Below are 15153 nucleotides of genomic sequence, written 5' to 3'. Positions count from 1 at the left end.
CTGACGGACAAACACCAAACCAGTTCCACATCACTGAAGTGGCACCATTTTCACAAACCTATTCTGGTTCATCCGTTTCACTCAACGATCCGCCTTCTCCATTCTCATTCTCCGTTGCCGCCATGCTTTTTCGGCCATGTGCGTATGAAAACAAAGGCACTGCGCATGCACGTTTTACCCATATTCTATCGCGATATGGGAACGGTATAATATGGCCCAGCACTACTTCGGTCTTTTATTTGTATTTATTACACCATAACACTCCTGCAAACATCCAGGTTGAGAACCATTGCTTTAGCTCTGGAAACTCCCCATTAGAGACTTGCTCTAACAGAATGAGCGCTATCAGGTAGAAGTCCTTAGTTTTATTCAGATTTGGAGTTTTTCTTTTAGTGTAACAAATCTGTTTGGCTTTGATTGATTGTGTTAGTTTAGTCCTGGATTTTTACTGCAGCCATCTCCTTCATAGCTTTGCTTCATTAAACCCAAAAGTGGGCACTACACCTGCATGTAGAGCTGCCTGTAGGTGCAGTAGTCATAGGGTGCCACCCTTTTACCTTTGTGCTTTATTTTTAACATTCACTCTCTCAACTTTCTTTTTAGGATTCAACGTGGGTCGCAGTGCCGGCGGGCGCTCCACATTGCGGGAGATCAACCGGGACGCTTGCCATTTCCCAGGATTCCCTGTTCTGCAGACACTGCTGCCCAAACACACCAACGTACCTGAACTCTACTTCCTGCTCATGGCTCTCTTCCTGCAGCAGCCTGTCATCGAGCTCCCAGACAGCCTGCAGGTACATGTTAGTATACCCAACCTTCTTTAATAATAATAACTAAACACGTTTGTTAGCCTCAGGGCTTAAAGTGGACCTATGCTGCTCATTTCCAGCTCCAGATTTGTATTCTTGGACTTTTTAGAGTCCCTGCACCTTCAGGTCAGAGTACAGTGTCAGTGAATTGAGGATTCTTGGAGTTGCTGCTCAGGACTTCATTGAATTCATTGAAGAAGCACTTCAAAGTCTGAGGCCGTGTTTCTCAGACAGAAAAAGGTGGTGGAGGGTTAGATTGAGATTATGTCTCTGGGCTGCCTTTGGATGGCCTCGTTGTCCCCCCAGAAGAGCTTGAGGTGGGCAGGGAGAGGGAAGTCTGAGCATCTCTGCTTAGACGGTTACCCCTTTAACCTGAACTCTGATAACCATCACAGGCTGGATGGACTGACTCTTTAGGGAACTTTGCACGATTCACAGTTCAGAATTATCCTTATTTATCTCATACTTGGCCACGGAGTACTCCCTCAGGTCATCCACTCTGCAGTTATGCATTTTATATCTTACCAGTGAGACCCAGCCAACAGTGAGAGGACCAGTGCTCTGACTGTTGCCTCACCGACCTCCTGTTCAAACAGAAGGTTTACAGAGCTAAGACAGCAGAAGCAACACAGGGATTACCACGCTGAATGAGGAAGAGCATAATGGGTTCACTTTTAAACCTGAATTTGACCTGTCAAACCAGCTAATGAATAAATACAAAAGTGGACTCGTTTAATTAGATTTACATGTATCTGTGTGACCCAAACCCAGTGTCTGTGTTTGTTCTCTCAGTTTGATCTGGACTCTATCTGGACCTTCATCTTTGGCGTGCCAGCATCCAGTGGGACGGTGGTGGCCTCCATCCATAGCGTTTGTACTGAGGCTGCTTTCCTGCTGCTGGCCATGCTGCGCAGCATGCTTAACCTGGTGAGAACCTCTAAACCTTCAGACGCGTTGGTTTCTTGATTTTTTTATTTTTTTGGTCATTTCCAGCTTCCTCTACAGTAGCACATGCTCTAAATAAGTGTTTTACCAATGTAGTTTCCTAAACACGAACATTAATCTGCAGCCAGTTTCACAAAGCTTGTTTTTTGTGTAAAGACAGTGGAAGATTGCACAGCGATTTCTACTTGACTACAAAAAGCTTTTGGGATAATTGTTGAACCTTTTTAAGCCATTATTTGCTCATTAAATTCAAGGCCCTTTTCGTAGAAGTGCATGTTTTAACAGTTCCTAACAGCAAGCTTGAAAAGCACTCACATGTGATTATGATCAGTCTGGATTCTGTGAAGGTTTTTCTTCTAATCTCCCGTCACCTTTAGCGCGCTCATCCCCTGCATGAGAAGCTTCACTAGACCGCCCGTGGGCTTAGTGTCAATAACTGCTCTGAAAAGACTTTATTTATTTTTTGCATCAGTCTGAGATTTGAACTGTTAAACTGCTGAGACTTTAATGGAAATTCTTCTCCAGGTTTCATTGCGTTGCATCTTTTGTCTCTTTCCAGCCTTGGCAGTCAGAGGAGGAAGGTTCCTGGCTCAGGGAGTACCCAGTAACACTCATGCAGTTCTTTAGATACCTTTACCACAACGTGTCCGACCTTGCACCAATGTGGCACAGCCCAGAGTTCCTCTGTGCCCTGGCAGCCGCTGTCTTTCCCTTCAACATCAGACCGTACTCTGAGATGGTAAGTCTGTCCTTTATTTTTTCACTTAAGCAACTCGAAATAGAAATTAAATTCTGCACAAGGGAAGAACTTGCAGTGAAAATCTAATCTTGACCTAAAATTGCTCCAATATCTAACTAGTAGCGTTTCATCTTCCTCTCCACAAAAATGTAGAGTTTAATTTGCTGTGATCACACGTTCTGATTTGTAGTCCCATCAACACACAACAGATACCCTGTACATATCCCTTCAGGCTCAGTAAAACTGTAACTCATTGCCCTTCTGAGCCATGGGCCCTCTCATCTTGCTCTCCAGTTTGTTTCCTCACAATAAAAGGTGTTTGGGACAGCTGCAGTGTGCTAGCCTTTGAATTAAGATGTATGGCTAAGATTTCCACAGGTCAGAGCAGCAAGAACTTGGAGGAAACAATGATCTGTTCATGAAAGATGATCTTGATAAAGGTCACATTCTTTGTAGGTCAGTGATTTGGACGATGAAGCGAGTTCTCCCACCGAAGAGTTCAAAGCCTTCACTGGGGACTCTGGCATGAACCGCAGCCAGTCTGAATACTGCAACGTGGGCTCCAAGACGTCCCTGACCAACCACCCGGCCAAAAAATATGTCTTTGACTTCATGAGGGTTCTGATCATGGACAACCTCTGCATGACCCCAGCCAGCAAGCAGACACCCATTATTGATATGCTGCTGGAGGTAAGAACACAGACATGAACCCACATTCCAGATGCATGGATAGGAAACACTCTAACATGGCTGTTGCTGACTTTTCCCTTTATGTTGGTTTTTTCAGGCTTCCCCGGAGCGCTCCACCAGAACTCAGCAGAAGGAGTTTCAGTCCAACATCCTGGACAGCGTCATGGAGCATCTACTGGCTGCTGATGTTCTTCTAGGTCAGTAGACTAAAGTTTTGGTTCCTTCTCTCACCTCCAAACTAGAGGCAGGGGTGTAATGTATCATCACTATCACTGATGGCACTTTCTCTATTTCCCTGGAGTCTACAGTTAGTTCGGACACCCTGCTCATTAGGTCCATTCTTATTGCTTAAATCCTGCTCTTGCACATAAGCATGCTGCAGGACAGCTTAACTCTTTCTTTGGCTTTGAACAAAACTGTGATGGAGGCATCATGAGTCAGCAAATCACTGTGAAGGCCGGAGATCTGCAAGCACCTTCAGCAGTTTCTGTTGTGTTTAGAGCAGGGGTGGGCAATTCCAGGCCCCGAGGGCCGGTGTCCTGCAGGTTTTAGATCTCACCTTGGGTCAACACACCTGAATCACATGATTAGTTTGTTACCAGGCCTCTGGAGAACTTCAGGACATGTTGAGGAGCTAATTTAGCCATTTAAATAAGCTGTGTTGGTTCAAGGACACATCTAAAACCTGCAGGGACACCAGCCCTCGAGGCCTGGAGTTGCCCACCCCTGAGTATCGTCCTGCATCTATCTGAGGAAGAAAAGAAAATCTGTGCGCTTCAAAAGATGTGAGACAGCAAAAATCATCTCACTTACCTTTCTTTGTTTCCTTAGTAGAACACAAAATAATCAATAAAGCCCATATTCCTGTCACACTGTTCTGCTAAATCTCAAAGGTAATATCTGTTTGCAGAGGCGTGAGATGCTTAGTTTTGTTCAATCATTTTAAAAAAGCTGCTGTTTTTACACTCGAACAGTTTCTACTGTAATGAGGGGGAAACGCTTGCAGCGTGAGACCCCCTTACTCCTGGAAATACAGACCAGCGCGACGCCCGCTCAAGTCCTGTGTATTCACCAGGCATGCACTTCCTCTATTCTCGTATGGGACCAATCAAAAGTCACACAGACTTTGAACTGCGTAGCTGGCAGGTGTAACCAGGTTTTCACTTGCACCTCCATCAGGCAGTGTCAGTGAGCTCATAGTTAATAAAAACTAAGGATGAAAAAAATATTAACTGAAATAATAAAAACCAGAGAACCTTCTTAAACTCTCTTTCTTATTTTGGTCGTATTCGCCATCATAATCTGTAAACCCTCTAACAGATGTGTGACTGACTCTCTCTCCAGGCGAAGATGCCTCGTTGCCCCTCAGCAGCGGGGGCAGTTATCAGATTTTGGTCAACAACGTCTTCTACTTCACCCAGCGGGTGGTGGACAAGCTGTGGCAGGGCATGTTCAACAAGGACTCCAAGCTGGTGGTGGATTTCATCGTGCAGCTCATTGGACAGGTACAAGCAAAATGACCTCAGGCTATTTTTGGTCAGCTGATGGTCCAAAATGTAGATTCACCCAAATAAATCCAGTGTTTTCAGATGTTATACAAACGGAAAGTCTCTGTCTGTCTAAGGCAGCGTACGTCCTCCCTTTATGTACTCACATTGTGTAGCTGGAGGCACTAGTATTTTGTCTGGTTTGTACACACATTTAATAGTCATTAGATTCACAAACACAGCATAATGTAAATCCTGTATTGTTGGGAGCAGCCTGCATTGTCAGACTGACGTTTTCCTGAAGAGGCCGGAGGCAGAGAGACGGCGTCTGTGACGCCTGAACTGGAATAAGAAAGAAAACAGTCCTTAGTCGTCTTGCAGTTAATGCAACCAGTGCAAAGTGATGCTGGAGCAAATCAGATGGATGGGGTCCTGCAGGCCTCATTTTGGTAGGAGATGGGCACAGAATGAGATTTGGCTGCTGAGGTGTGTTTCTTATATTTGCTGCTTATTAGATTCAGTTTCTTTGTTTTGTTATTCTAAATAAGGGTTGCAGTGGTACCCCATGCGTATGCTTACATGGAAATGCTTTTAGCAACGTAGTAAAAAGAGTCGTGCATGGACTTTGTCTTCCCTTTTTTGCGGTGGTTTGTGTACACATTGCTGTGCAGCTGAGAAGATAAGCAGATTATTTTCAGTAATTCATTTTTCGAGCCATAATGCAGTCCCTGAATCCTGGAAATATCCCTCAGTGGATTCGATGGCCATCCATTTCATCCTGAGGCGCACAGTTTGGAACTGGAATATATTTGTTATTAATTTCGTCAGTCATTTTGAAACGTACCCACTTTCTACTCAGTTTTCTTTGGAGAAACTCCAGCTGGAGTTACTCCTTAACAAAGTGGTCGATTAAAAGGAAAAGATGTGTGATGGGTGGCACGGTGTGGTACTTCCTGCAGGTGTGTGAGTGAACACCAGGTGCTCCGGTTTATTCCAACAGTCCCAAATGTATTTGTCTGTAAGACTAGAAAAGAGGTTTTCTATGTGAATAATATTCATTTTCAGTTTTTAAGACTTTTTCTGTTTCGGGCTTAAAACTGGTTTTCTCCCAGTTTTGCTTTAACACAAAACAGGAAGCTTCAAAATCTGGAGCGTACTGTTAGAGCACACTTGAGTATGAACATGCAGAGTATTGATTTAAAGTCTAAACACATGTTTATAAATAGCAGATTTTTCAAATAAGGCCCTTTGAGGCCCTTAAGCAGCATTCCAACACTACAGCTACGTTCACAATCCTCTGCATTCCTAACTCAGTGTAGCCCCGTTACAAACACAAATCTCCTCCTGCAGAAATTTTTCCTCAGCAGCTTTATTCACATGCACTTCATAGCAGTAAACAGCCGTAACTGCTTCTCGCTTGTTTTCCTCCCGCTCCAAATTCTCCAGTCCAAGAGGCGTTCGCAGGGACTTTCTCTCGACACTATCTACCACTGTCTGAACCGGACGGTGCTCTACCAGCTCTGCCGACCCCACAAGACGGTAGCACAGCAGGTGGCCCTGCTGGATGCCCTGCGGGTCCTGACCGTCAACCGCAACCTGGTGCTCGGGCCAGGCAACCACGACCAGGACTTTGTGGCCTGCCTAGCTCACTGCTTCATCTGCCTGCACAGCGGGAGGTACGTTCTTTACATGGAGGCTGCTGTAGGCTTTTTACTTTGATTAATAGCAGCAGACTATAGAAGTGCATCTATCACACCAGCAGGTGCTGTGTATGTAGGCACTCTGATATTGGTTATTCATACGTTGAACTAAATTTTCTTTCCTGTATCATTCTTTCAATATGTATTAGGCTGAGTAATAATATACTTCAGTGGTAAATCCTGAAGGTCAAAAGTAATAATATTCTTGGGTTGTAAACACACACATAGATGAGATGCATTAAGACATGTTAATGAAGCGCTTTAGTGAAATGTTGCTTTGCCAGTTTGTTGCGCTGATTGCTTTATCTGTGCTGCCGTAGCTCTTAAAGCTGTGCTGGTTGTGGCCACTGTACACAGATGGTACTTTATTTGGATGCTTTGATTTAAAAGCTGGTTTTTGTTTTAAATAAACTGTAAATAGGAGTGTTTAGCATGTTTTCAGACTCACACTTAAAGGTGTTCAACAGATTTCATAGTGCAGAAGAGCTCTGGATTGTCCACATGTCCTGATATAACAGAAGAGCTGAATTATGCATGGAATAAATAATCAACAAACACGTTTTCTACGGTTATGTCACAACTTCTGTTTGCAAAGGACAATGACGTAAAGGGTTAGAAAACAGAAAAAACACAAATCATTGTCCTTTTTTTTTCTGCACAGAAGACAGAAGAAAAGTTTGCATCGTGTGTTTATTTTGTTTACTGTTTTGCCGTTCTTGTAGTTAAACTCGGTGAGATTATCTGAGTCTCTCCCCCGCAGGAATGTTTGTATAACTAATTACCGCCGGGTCACACCTCCTTATGCTTATTTTCTCAAACCTGGACTTTGTCAGGTTTGCTCACATGCTGGTGGATTGTGATAGCAGGGGATGTATCTGGTTCTGGGGGAAAAAACACCATTTCTTTCCTCACACAGCAGCAGGTGTGGACAGACTGGATGTCCAGCCATGTGGTGAACACAACCTCTCTAACACGGCGCTGTGTTTGACTGCAGAGATCAGACCTGTTTGCCATGGAGAAGCCAAATAATCAAACCCTCCTGTCAGTTCTCTGCAGGGCAGCATGATACTCAGCTCCTGTGTGTGTGTTTGTGTGCAGTAGTGTGGACGGCTTCGGTTTGGAGGCGGAGGCCAGGATGACGACCTGGCACGTCATGATGCCCGCGGAGAACGAGTCTGACACCACGCACAGCCACGACGTCAGCGAGGGTGAGACAGATTCGTGTGTTTGACTGCGTGCAGAGCCGCTCTGACCCTGATGACCTCTGCCCAGATACTGTTGTCACTTTCTTGTGTGACACATCCTCTATATAACAGAATAACTTCAGTTTATTTACACTTTATAAATCGTTTAGGCCCAGCTATGATTAACAGTGATATGGAGTATTTAAATGACAAGCAAAGCAGATGATCATGAACAGTTAAAGATACACAATAGAAATAAGAGGATACGAGAAAATGAGAGGAGTGCAAAAATAACCCGAGTGGTTTAGAGATCTGTCTGAAAGAGCGACGTCTCCTGCAGTTGCAATCAATCAGTCCCCTCACTCGTAATTTTAAAGTCCAATGAGTTTGTTCTTGCCTTAGAAACACTCGTCTTCATATATCAGCTGTGAAAATAACCCAGAAAGTCGCTGAGGTGTAACACTTGTATTTTTGTATGTTGTGGTGCGGCATGTGTTTAGATGTTCTGTTCTGTGCTTGTGGAGGAGGTGAATGTGGGTGAATTACAGACAGAGATGGAGGGAGAGCTTAATGAATATTTTATGTGTTGCAAAGGAATTTTACAACTGCTCTGCACAAAAACGGACAGGAAAACTCATTATTGTGGTTCCTCTGCAGGGCGGCAGCTCCTGCTGAAGGCGGTGAACCGTGTGTGGACGGAGCTGATGCACAGCAAGCGCCAGATGCTGGAGGACATCTTCAAAGTGTCTCTGCCCTGCAATGACAGAGGACACGTGGACATCGCCACAGCCCGTCCCGCTTTGGAAGAGCCGGCCCTGAAGAGCTGGCAGAACCACCTGGGTCAGTAACACTGTGAAAAACACAAGCAGAGGAATAAGCACGCAGTCTTTCTGCTCCCTACTTTAGCTCAGTTTTTGTTTTTCTCTGCTTTGAGTAGCTGAGTGTTGCTCATGCAACCTTGAGATAACTAGGTCAGCCTCTTTTTGTTTGACAAAGTAAAGTAACCCCACGGCCCTGCAGACAGAGCCTGTTATTTTCTGATCTGCTGTCTTTTTAGCTAAGCTATTGCTTATGTAAGCAGATTGGTAAATGACTGTCATCCACCAGCCAAGTTTTGACTCGTGTGCTGATCCAGGCTCTTTGGCAGGCAACCAGATGTTGTTAGAAGTTCTCTTTGAATTTGTAGAAAAGGCCCTAAGATGTTTTTCCTTTGCTAAGCACTTATGAAATATCTGTTGTAGAAGGAGCATTATTTTTGAGAGAAGATATGATTAAATTAAAATTTGTAAATACTTGTTCTGTCTCACAAAATCCCCTTTACCTTCTGTGTTAGTTAAATCTTGGAGACATCCCGAGTAAGTTGTGCTCTTGCTGGGAAAGCTGAACTTCTGCATCACAGAGCTGTGGTTGTGAAACATGCCCAAAACTGTGAACCCACAGCAGATCAAAGTAGTTCAGACTTTTCAGATTTTCTACAGTTATTGTCGAACATCTGTTTGTGTAGAAGAAGAGAAACCTCTGCTTTTCACTGGCTTCAGTGCAGGTCAGGCCTCAGCCCCACAGACTGACAGAGAGGGGAAAATGTGTATTCAGGAACCAGCTGGTGAGTGGTTGTTGGAGGTTGCCGGCAGTCAGTGGGTGAAAGAAGTGGCTAAGAAGTCTACAGTGCTGCACCAGAAACCTCGTGCAATGACTTTGTTTGCCACAGTTGCCTGTATTTTGCATGTTCGCTGTAGTGTGGCAGTGAAGCTGTGGAAAGTGTGGTGCAACTTTTACTTTGAAGGCAAACGTTCTCCGTTACCGGTTTGAGTCTGATTTTTTTTGTGGGCAGCTTTAGTAAACACACAGAGGAAGGAGATTTTTGTTGCATCATTCCTATCAGGGAATGTGCATTTTCCCTTTGGAGCACAGAGACTAAGCACGAATTTTACAGATTAACTTAAGTAATAAAATCGCATTAACACCCTCTGTCATCGACTTACATGTTTTCTTTTACTGTAAACAGCAGACTGTTAAGATAACCACAAGGTTAAAAAAAACTGAATGTACTTTTCTCTTTTCTGCCAATCAGTTCATGAGAAAAAGTACATCAGTCGTGGGGAAGCAGTGGCACCAGCGACTCAGTCCAAACTGTCCAGAGTCAGCAGCGGCTTCGGCCTCTCCAAGCTGACCGGCGTCCGGCGCAACAAGAAGGAGAACAGCCTGAATAAGAACAGCCTGTCTGCACAGGTACACGGAAAACAACAAGCACACATACATACGAGCATTTCTTACTTACGTGTACTCTCTGAGGCTGAGCGCTTCAAATACAGGCTTGTATTTCTGGTCCACAGGAGACTTTCCAGTGGATGTTCACACACATCGCTGTTGTCCGGGACTTGGTGGCCATGCAGTACAAGGAATATCAAGAGGTAGTGCATCTCAACTCCCATTAAGGTTGCATACAAAATGTAAGGTGCAGTAACTCCTAAATAAACGACAGTGTTTCATATGGAAACGAGTTCAGATGTAATTTGTGTTTTGGATTTCTCTTCAGCTAGTTTTCACAGATGATTTTCTTCTTGTAGTTTTTGTTTTTACTTTATTGTTTTCACAGTTTGTGTCAGTCTTTTCAGTTATTGCACAATGAGCAACTTACAAAGTTCAGAACAGCTGTAAAACGTTGTGACTCACAGCCACGCTGCCCTCCTGTTCTCAGGTGTGCTTGCTGTAAAGGCAAATGTGATGAAAAACTAAAACTGAAGGCTTAAAGTTATTTTATTGGTTTCTGTAAATGCACAAACACATCGAATTTAGCTATAACAGCCTTTCACTCATGCTTGCTAGTGTTTGTACTCATCCTGGATGGTTTTAAGCTGTGATCACACAGATCCTGCATCCATACGTGTGGTTACCAGGTGGGAACTTTCTGTTGGTCCTGTGCAAAAGTTAAGAACAACTTTGCACAAAGTTTATTTTTGTAAAGTTTCCTTAAGTTATTTCTGTGATCAGCGTCAGCACAAACCAGTGTGCTCTAACAGTGCAGTCTGATGTGACTGCAGGACCACAGAGAAACTCTGGACGGCTACATTTCACAGCCCAGTGTTGCAGTCGTGACATTTATAATTCATAGCAGTATTTTTTCAAGTGACTCACCGCACTCTTGCTTCGTCCATCCTCTCCGTCTCGCAGCGGCAGCAGAACGCCCTCAAGTACGTGACGGAGGAGTGGGCATCCATCGAATACGAGCTGCTGCGTGAACGAGGCCTCTGGGGCCCGCCAATCGGCTCCCACTTGGACAAGTTTATGCTGGAAATGACGGAGGGGCCCTGCCGAATGAGGAAGAAGATGGTCCGCAATGACATGTTTTACATCCACTACCCGTACGTCCCAGAGACGGAGACCAACACCAACTCAGCACAGGTACTCTGCTTTAAATCGGCATTCACACGTTCCCACAAACCCCTCCAGGACTTTAGCAGATATGAAAGGACTCGTGGTAAATATTCATTTGAGGAATGACATTAGCAAGACGAATTAAAATCTAAACTGCACCTTTTTTTTTTTTTTTTACACCCAGGAGAAAACCTCTGACTCCATAATATCTCAGTTTTCTCCAGTTTAATTACGAGACAGAGATGCAAATTAAATAAGACAATACCGTAAAGAGAGGCATGCAGCCAGCGTAATGTCGCCCATGGTTTGTGTTTCTATTTTTAAGCCTGAGGTTAAGCGTTTAGACTGTCGCTGTCAACAAACTACTGACTGTAATACTATCGAGAAAGTGTTGGGGTCATAAATCAAATGTGCAGTAAAGTCATTTTTTAAATAGACTTAAATACTTGGTTTAAAGCACGTCAGCATTTTCTTCCCTTTTTAAATCCAAAGGTTACATTTACATACACAAAAAGACCTGGGGCACCTACACACTACCCCGACAGGAGTGCCTGTGCCATGGAAACCCATACCATGAAGCTCCCTGAGCAGGTTTGGAGTTACTGGGATCCATTGATGTAGATCAGGGGTGGGGAACTCCAGGCCTCGGGGGCCGGTGTCCTGCAGGTCTTAGATGTGTCCTTGATCCAACACAGCTGATCTAAATGGTTAAATGACCTCCTCAACATGTCCTGAAGTTCTCCAGAGGCCTGGAAATGAACTAATCATGTGACTCAGATGTGTTGACCCAGGGTGAGATCTAAAACCTGCAGGACACCGGCACTCGAGGCCTGGAGTTCCCACCCCTGATGTAGATAAACCTTTTCCCGTTTCTACTTTTGTTGCTCCCGCCCCAAACACATCTGGCGAATGAGACAGACTGAACAGTCTCACTTGGTTTCTTGGTTTGTAGTGAAGCGTTTTGGTTCGTGTGTAGTTTGAATTTTTCTCTGTGTGGAAACAAACAAAATAACAGGGAAAAGCCAAAAGTTTACAAACTGATCAACTGATTCAGATCAGAATAAACTGTAGGTGTGAAAACACCCATACTTCCAGACGTTCACCGACAGTAGTGCAAGTCCATGTCCACAAATTCAACAAGTGTGTCAACTAAGCAGCCGAAAGCATAACAAAGGACACCAAAGTCACAGTGAGCTACACTGTGACAGCATGAAATGTAGCCAAAGTGAAACAATATCAAAGAGAAGAGGCTGAAACTGAATCTCACAGTTGGACTGGCACGAGCATTTGTTTGAACACATGGCAAAGAAAGTATTTTAAGCATTTTCAATAAAACATGGCAAAGAAATCCAGTTTGTTTCTTTTTGAATTGAATTGAAAATGTCCTTCTTGGTGTCTGTAACTTCAGCCAATCCCCTGCAGAGCAGCAAACACTCCTTAAATAGAGCTGTAGGATGAGCTCATCGTGACACAGCCGGTGGCTCACTCTCCCTATCACTGAGACACATTTAGCTTTGTTTGCTCTACAAATAATCCCTCCTCTCTGTTTGCTCGCGGGTGCCTCTCTCCACTCCACAATAATTTATTTGGTCATGAAGATTCAGAGAACGCTTCAGGGATTCCCAGTTTTTTGTTTTTTTTACTTTTTTCTGTTTCGACATTCAAGCTTTGAGTTGACTGGCTTGGTGTGTCGCTGTCGAAAGATGAAATCATCCAGCAGTGCTCAAATGGAAACTACACGCATAAAAAACAAACCTCCCTGTTCCTGAAGATGCCCTTTAGGAGTTCAGATTAAGAGTTCATGAACACTTTATGAAGAGTCTCCTTTGATGCCTTCTGGAAAGAATTTAATTAAGTCCAAATTCCCCGCGGCTTGGTTGCTAATGTATAATTTAATCATGCTCGAGGAGCAGTTGCAGCTTGATAAAGCCCCGTTCTTGTGCCATGGACTTGAATACCATTGCTTGCTGTTTTCACTTTAAGCGTTGGAGCTCATTTGTTTTGGCTTGCCTGCCTTGTTTGGCCATTATTGGAGGACACGCCCCCCACACTGAAGATTTTTCCATTTGATTCCACTTAAATGTTCTTGTTAGGAACAACCAAAAACACATAAAGCTAATTTAATGACCCCGTGGTTTAATTTAGTTCACTTCTCATTAGACAGTTCCAGTTCACAACAGCAGTCATCTCAAGTTGTTTTATATAGCGAGGCGCAGCCTCTACAGAGAGAACCCTAACAGTTAGACCATCACTATGTGCAAATTTGGACTCAAACCTTGTAAATATTTCTCCCAATTAAAATCTAAAAATGTTCTTTTTTACATTTAATTAGCCTCTCCAGACTTTAGCATGAGAATAAGAGGATATGTAGGATCATGTGGCTTTGAGCTGTTTGGTTGCTTAATTGAAAAACTTCCCGTGTGAGATATTAAATGGCCATATCCTGCGTGTCTTTACCTTCTTCAGCACGCCTGTCCCCCTCTGGTGCCCCTTGATTCCTCACCTCTGGTTGGGGTCTTTGACTGTATTCAGGTACCTTCTGGAAAATCCTGTTTGGCCCCCACTGATGCTTGCTGTGACTGCATGAGCGTAACATACATGTTGTTTTAAACCATGCAAGTCTGTGTGTGTGTGTATGTGGTCATGCCAAAATGTGGTCCAGGGGATGCGCAGTACCAGGAACTACCACAAAGGTGACTCGGGCAGATATTCAAATGCCCACCTGTGTGTCTGTGGACAGGGTGTGACAACATGAATAACATGGTACCAGTGCATTTGGCTTTAACTCTGGGAGTGGAAGAATGAAGCAGGCTGCCTGTGGATGGGAAATCTGAAATACAGCACAGGCTGAACCACGTCACCACTTCACTGCGCTATTGCAGCAAGTTTCTGCCCTGTGTGATGTTCCTCTCACTGAAATTCTTGCAGCGTCACGCAGGAGCCGTGCAAGGCATCGTCAATATATCGACCTTTTATTTTGATCCATAGAATATAAAGATGAAGAATAACCAACTGAAGCATGTGTTTTGTGTTTTGACGCTGACAAAGCCAAATTTTTTAAGTCTAATCAAAGTGGAGTCATGCAGTGCTACATGGTCTCACCTCCTCCTCTCCTCCCCAGAAACCTCTGCGTTACCGCCGCGCCATCAGCTACGACAGTAAGGAGTATTTCATGCGTTTGCTGTCCGGAAACCCCGGCATGTACCAGCACTCTGTAGAGCACAGCACCGAGGGAGAGACCACGCACCAAGAGCTGGAGCACGGAGAGGACACCATCGCTAAAGTCAAAGGTAAAGAGACAGCACTGTGACACTGATGCTGTTACACGTAGAGTAAGATTCAGAGAAATCCTCATTTGGCCTTCCTTTCTAGTGTTTCATCTTCTGAATGGATTCAGGAGTTCTGTCCTTCTCTGTGGGCTGATTCGTTTCTATCTTAAGTAAGGAGGTGTTGCCTGTATGTAACACTGTGTTTGCACTGTGCTCCTCAGGCCTGGTGAAGGCTCCACTGAAGAGGTCGCGGTCCACAGCGGACGGTGCAGATGAGGACAGTCAGGACCAGCTTCAGGAGCAGCTATTAGAGTCAGGAGGCCCCGAAGAGGAGCAGAAGACTGACAACACGTCCCTGCTGAGACTCCTGGAGGAGGGAGAGAAGGTCAGTCCGAGGGAAGCACATAGATATGAGTGGATAATTAACATAGTAGTAGAATCATAGTGTGTTTTACACCTGAGCGATTCCTGTGCTGCAGGTGGCGCATTTCAGCCAAATACACTGTTCAGTATTGACTGGGAACTTTGTGACGATTCATCAAATGATTGCACATAGTTGTTGCAGAATTGTGACACGGTGTCTTTAGCGAGTTTGGACTGGACATGTTTTCCCATTTCTCCAGTTTGTGCAGGAACATCTAATCTTGCTGCAGCAGTCAGATTTTTTCGCTTTGGCTAGTTGGCAGCGTGTGACAGAGAACTTTGGTTGTCTTTCCAATTTCTTTGCTTTACAGTCACACACGAGCAAACTGCATCTTTGATTTCTAAAGTTTTAGATTTCAAGTTTCACGTCTTCTGTTATTGACTTTCTTTATGTGATGAGGCATTGCACTGCGTGTCCAGTCCCAGGATCTCATCTGATAAAAAGACCTTTTAAACAACACACACACACACACACACACACACACACACACACACACACACACACACACACACACACACACACACACACACA

General features: G+C 44.3%; 1 protein-coding gene across 5 annotated transcripts in view; it reads left to right on the top strand.

Annotated features, from left to right (window-relative positions):
- Window positions 1-15153, top strand: part of wdfy3 (WD repeat and FYVE domain containing 3) — a 127115-nt gene that overhangs the window by 96994 nt on the left and 14968 nt on the right. For 4 of the 5 annotated variants that reach the window (XM_005921962.3, XM_005921964.3, XM_005921960.3 and 1 more), the window contains 14 exons: window positions 604-800; window positions 1602-1736; window positions 2314-2493; window positions 2950-3183; window positions 3281-3380; window positions 4528-4688; window positions 6117-6346; window positions 7469-7578; window positions 8212-8394; window positions 9626-9783; window positions 9888-9965; window positions 10726-10956; window positions 14051-14219; window positions 14420-14583. In XM_005921962.3, the coding sequence (XP_005922024.1) occupies window positions 604-800; window positions 1602-1736; window positions 2314-2493; window positions 2950-3183; window positions 3281-3380; window positions 4528-4688; window positions 6117-6346; window positions 7469-7578; window positions 8212-8394; window positions 9626-9783; window positions 9888-9965; window positions 10726-10956; window positions 14051-14219; window positions 14420-14583 (2330 nt within the window). The remainder of the gene's footprint in view (window positions 1-603; window positions 801-1601; window positions 1737-2313; window positions 2494-2949; window positions 3184-3280; window positions 3381-4527; window positions 4689-6116; window positions 6347-7468; window positions 7579-8211; window positions 8395-9625; window positions 9784-9887; window positions 9966-10725; window positions 10957-14050; window positions 14220-14419; window positions 14584-15153) is intronic. The other variant, XM_005921961.3, reaches the window with a different exon arrangement.

The sequence above is a fragment of the Haplochromis burtoni genome, unplaced genomic scaffold (assembly GCF_018398535.1).
Source record: "Haplochromis burtoni strain Fernald_Lab_line unplaced genomic scaffold, NCSU_Asbu1 Contig_43, whole genome shotgun sequence".
Lineage (NCBI taxonomy): Eukaryota > Metazoa > Chordata > Actinopteri > Cichliformes > Cichlidae > Haplochromis > Haplochromis burtoni.
Note: the sequence above shows the minus strand (reverse complement) of the source record. Positions and strands in the feature narration are given on the sequence as shown.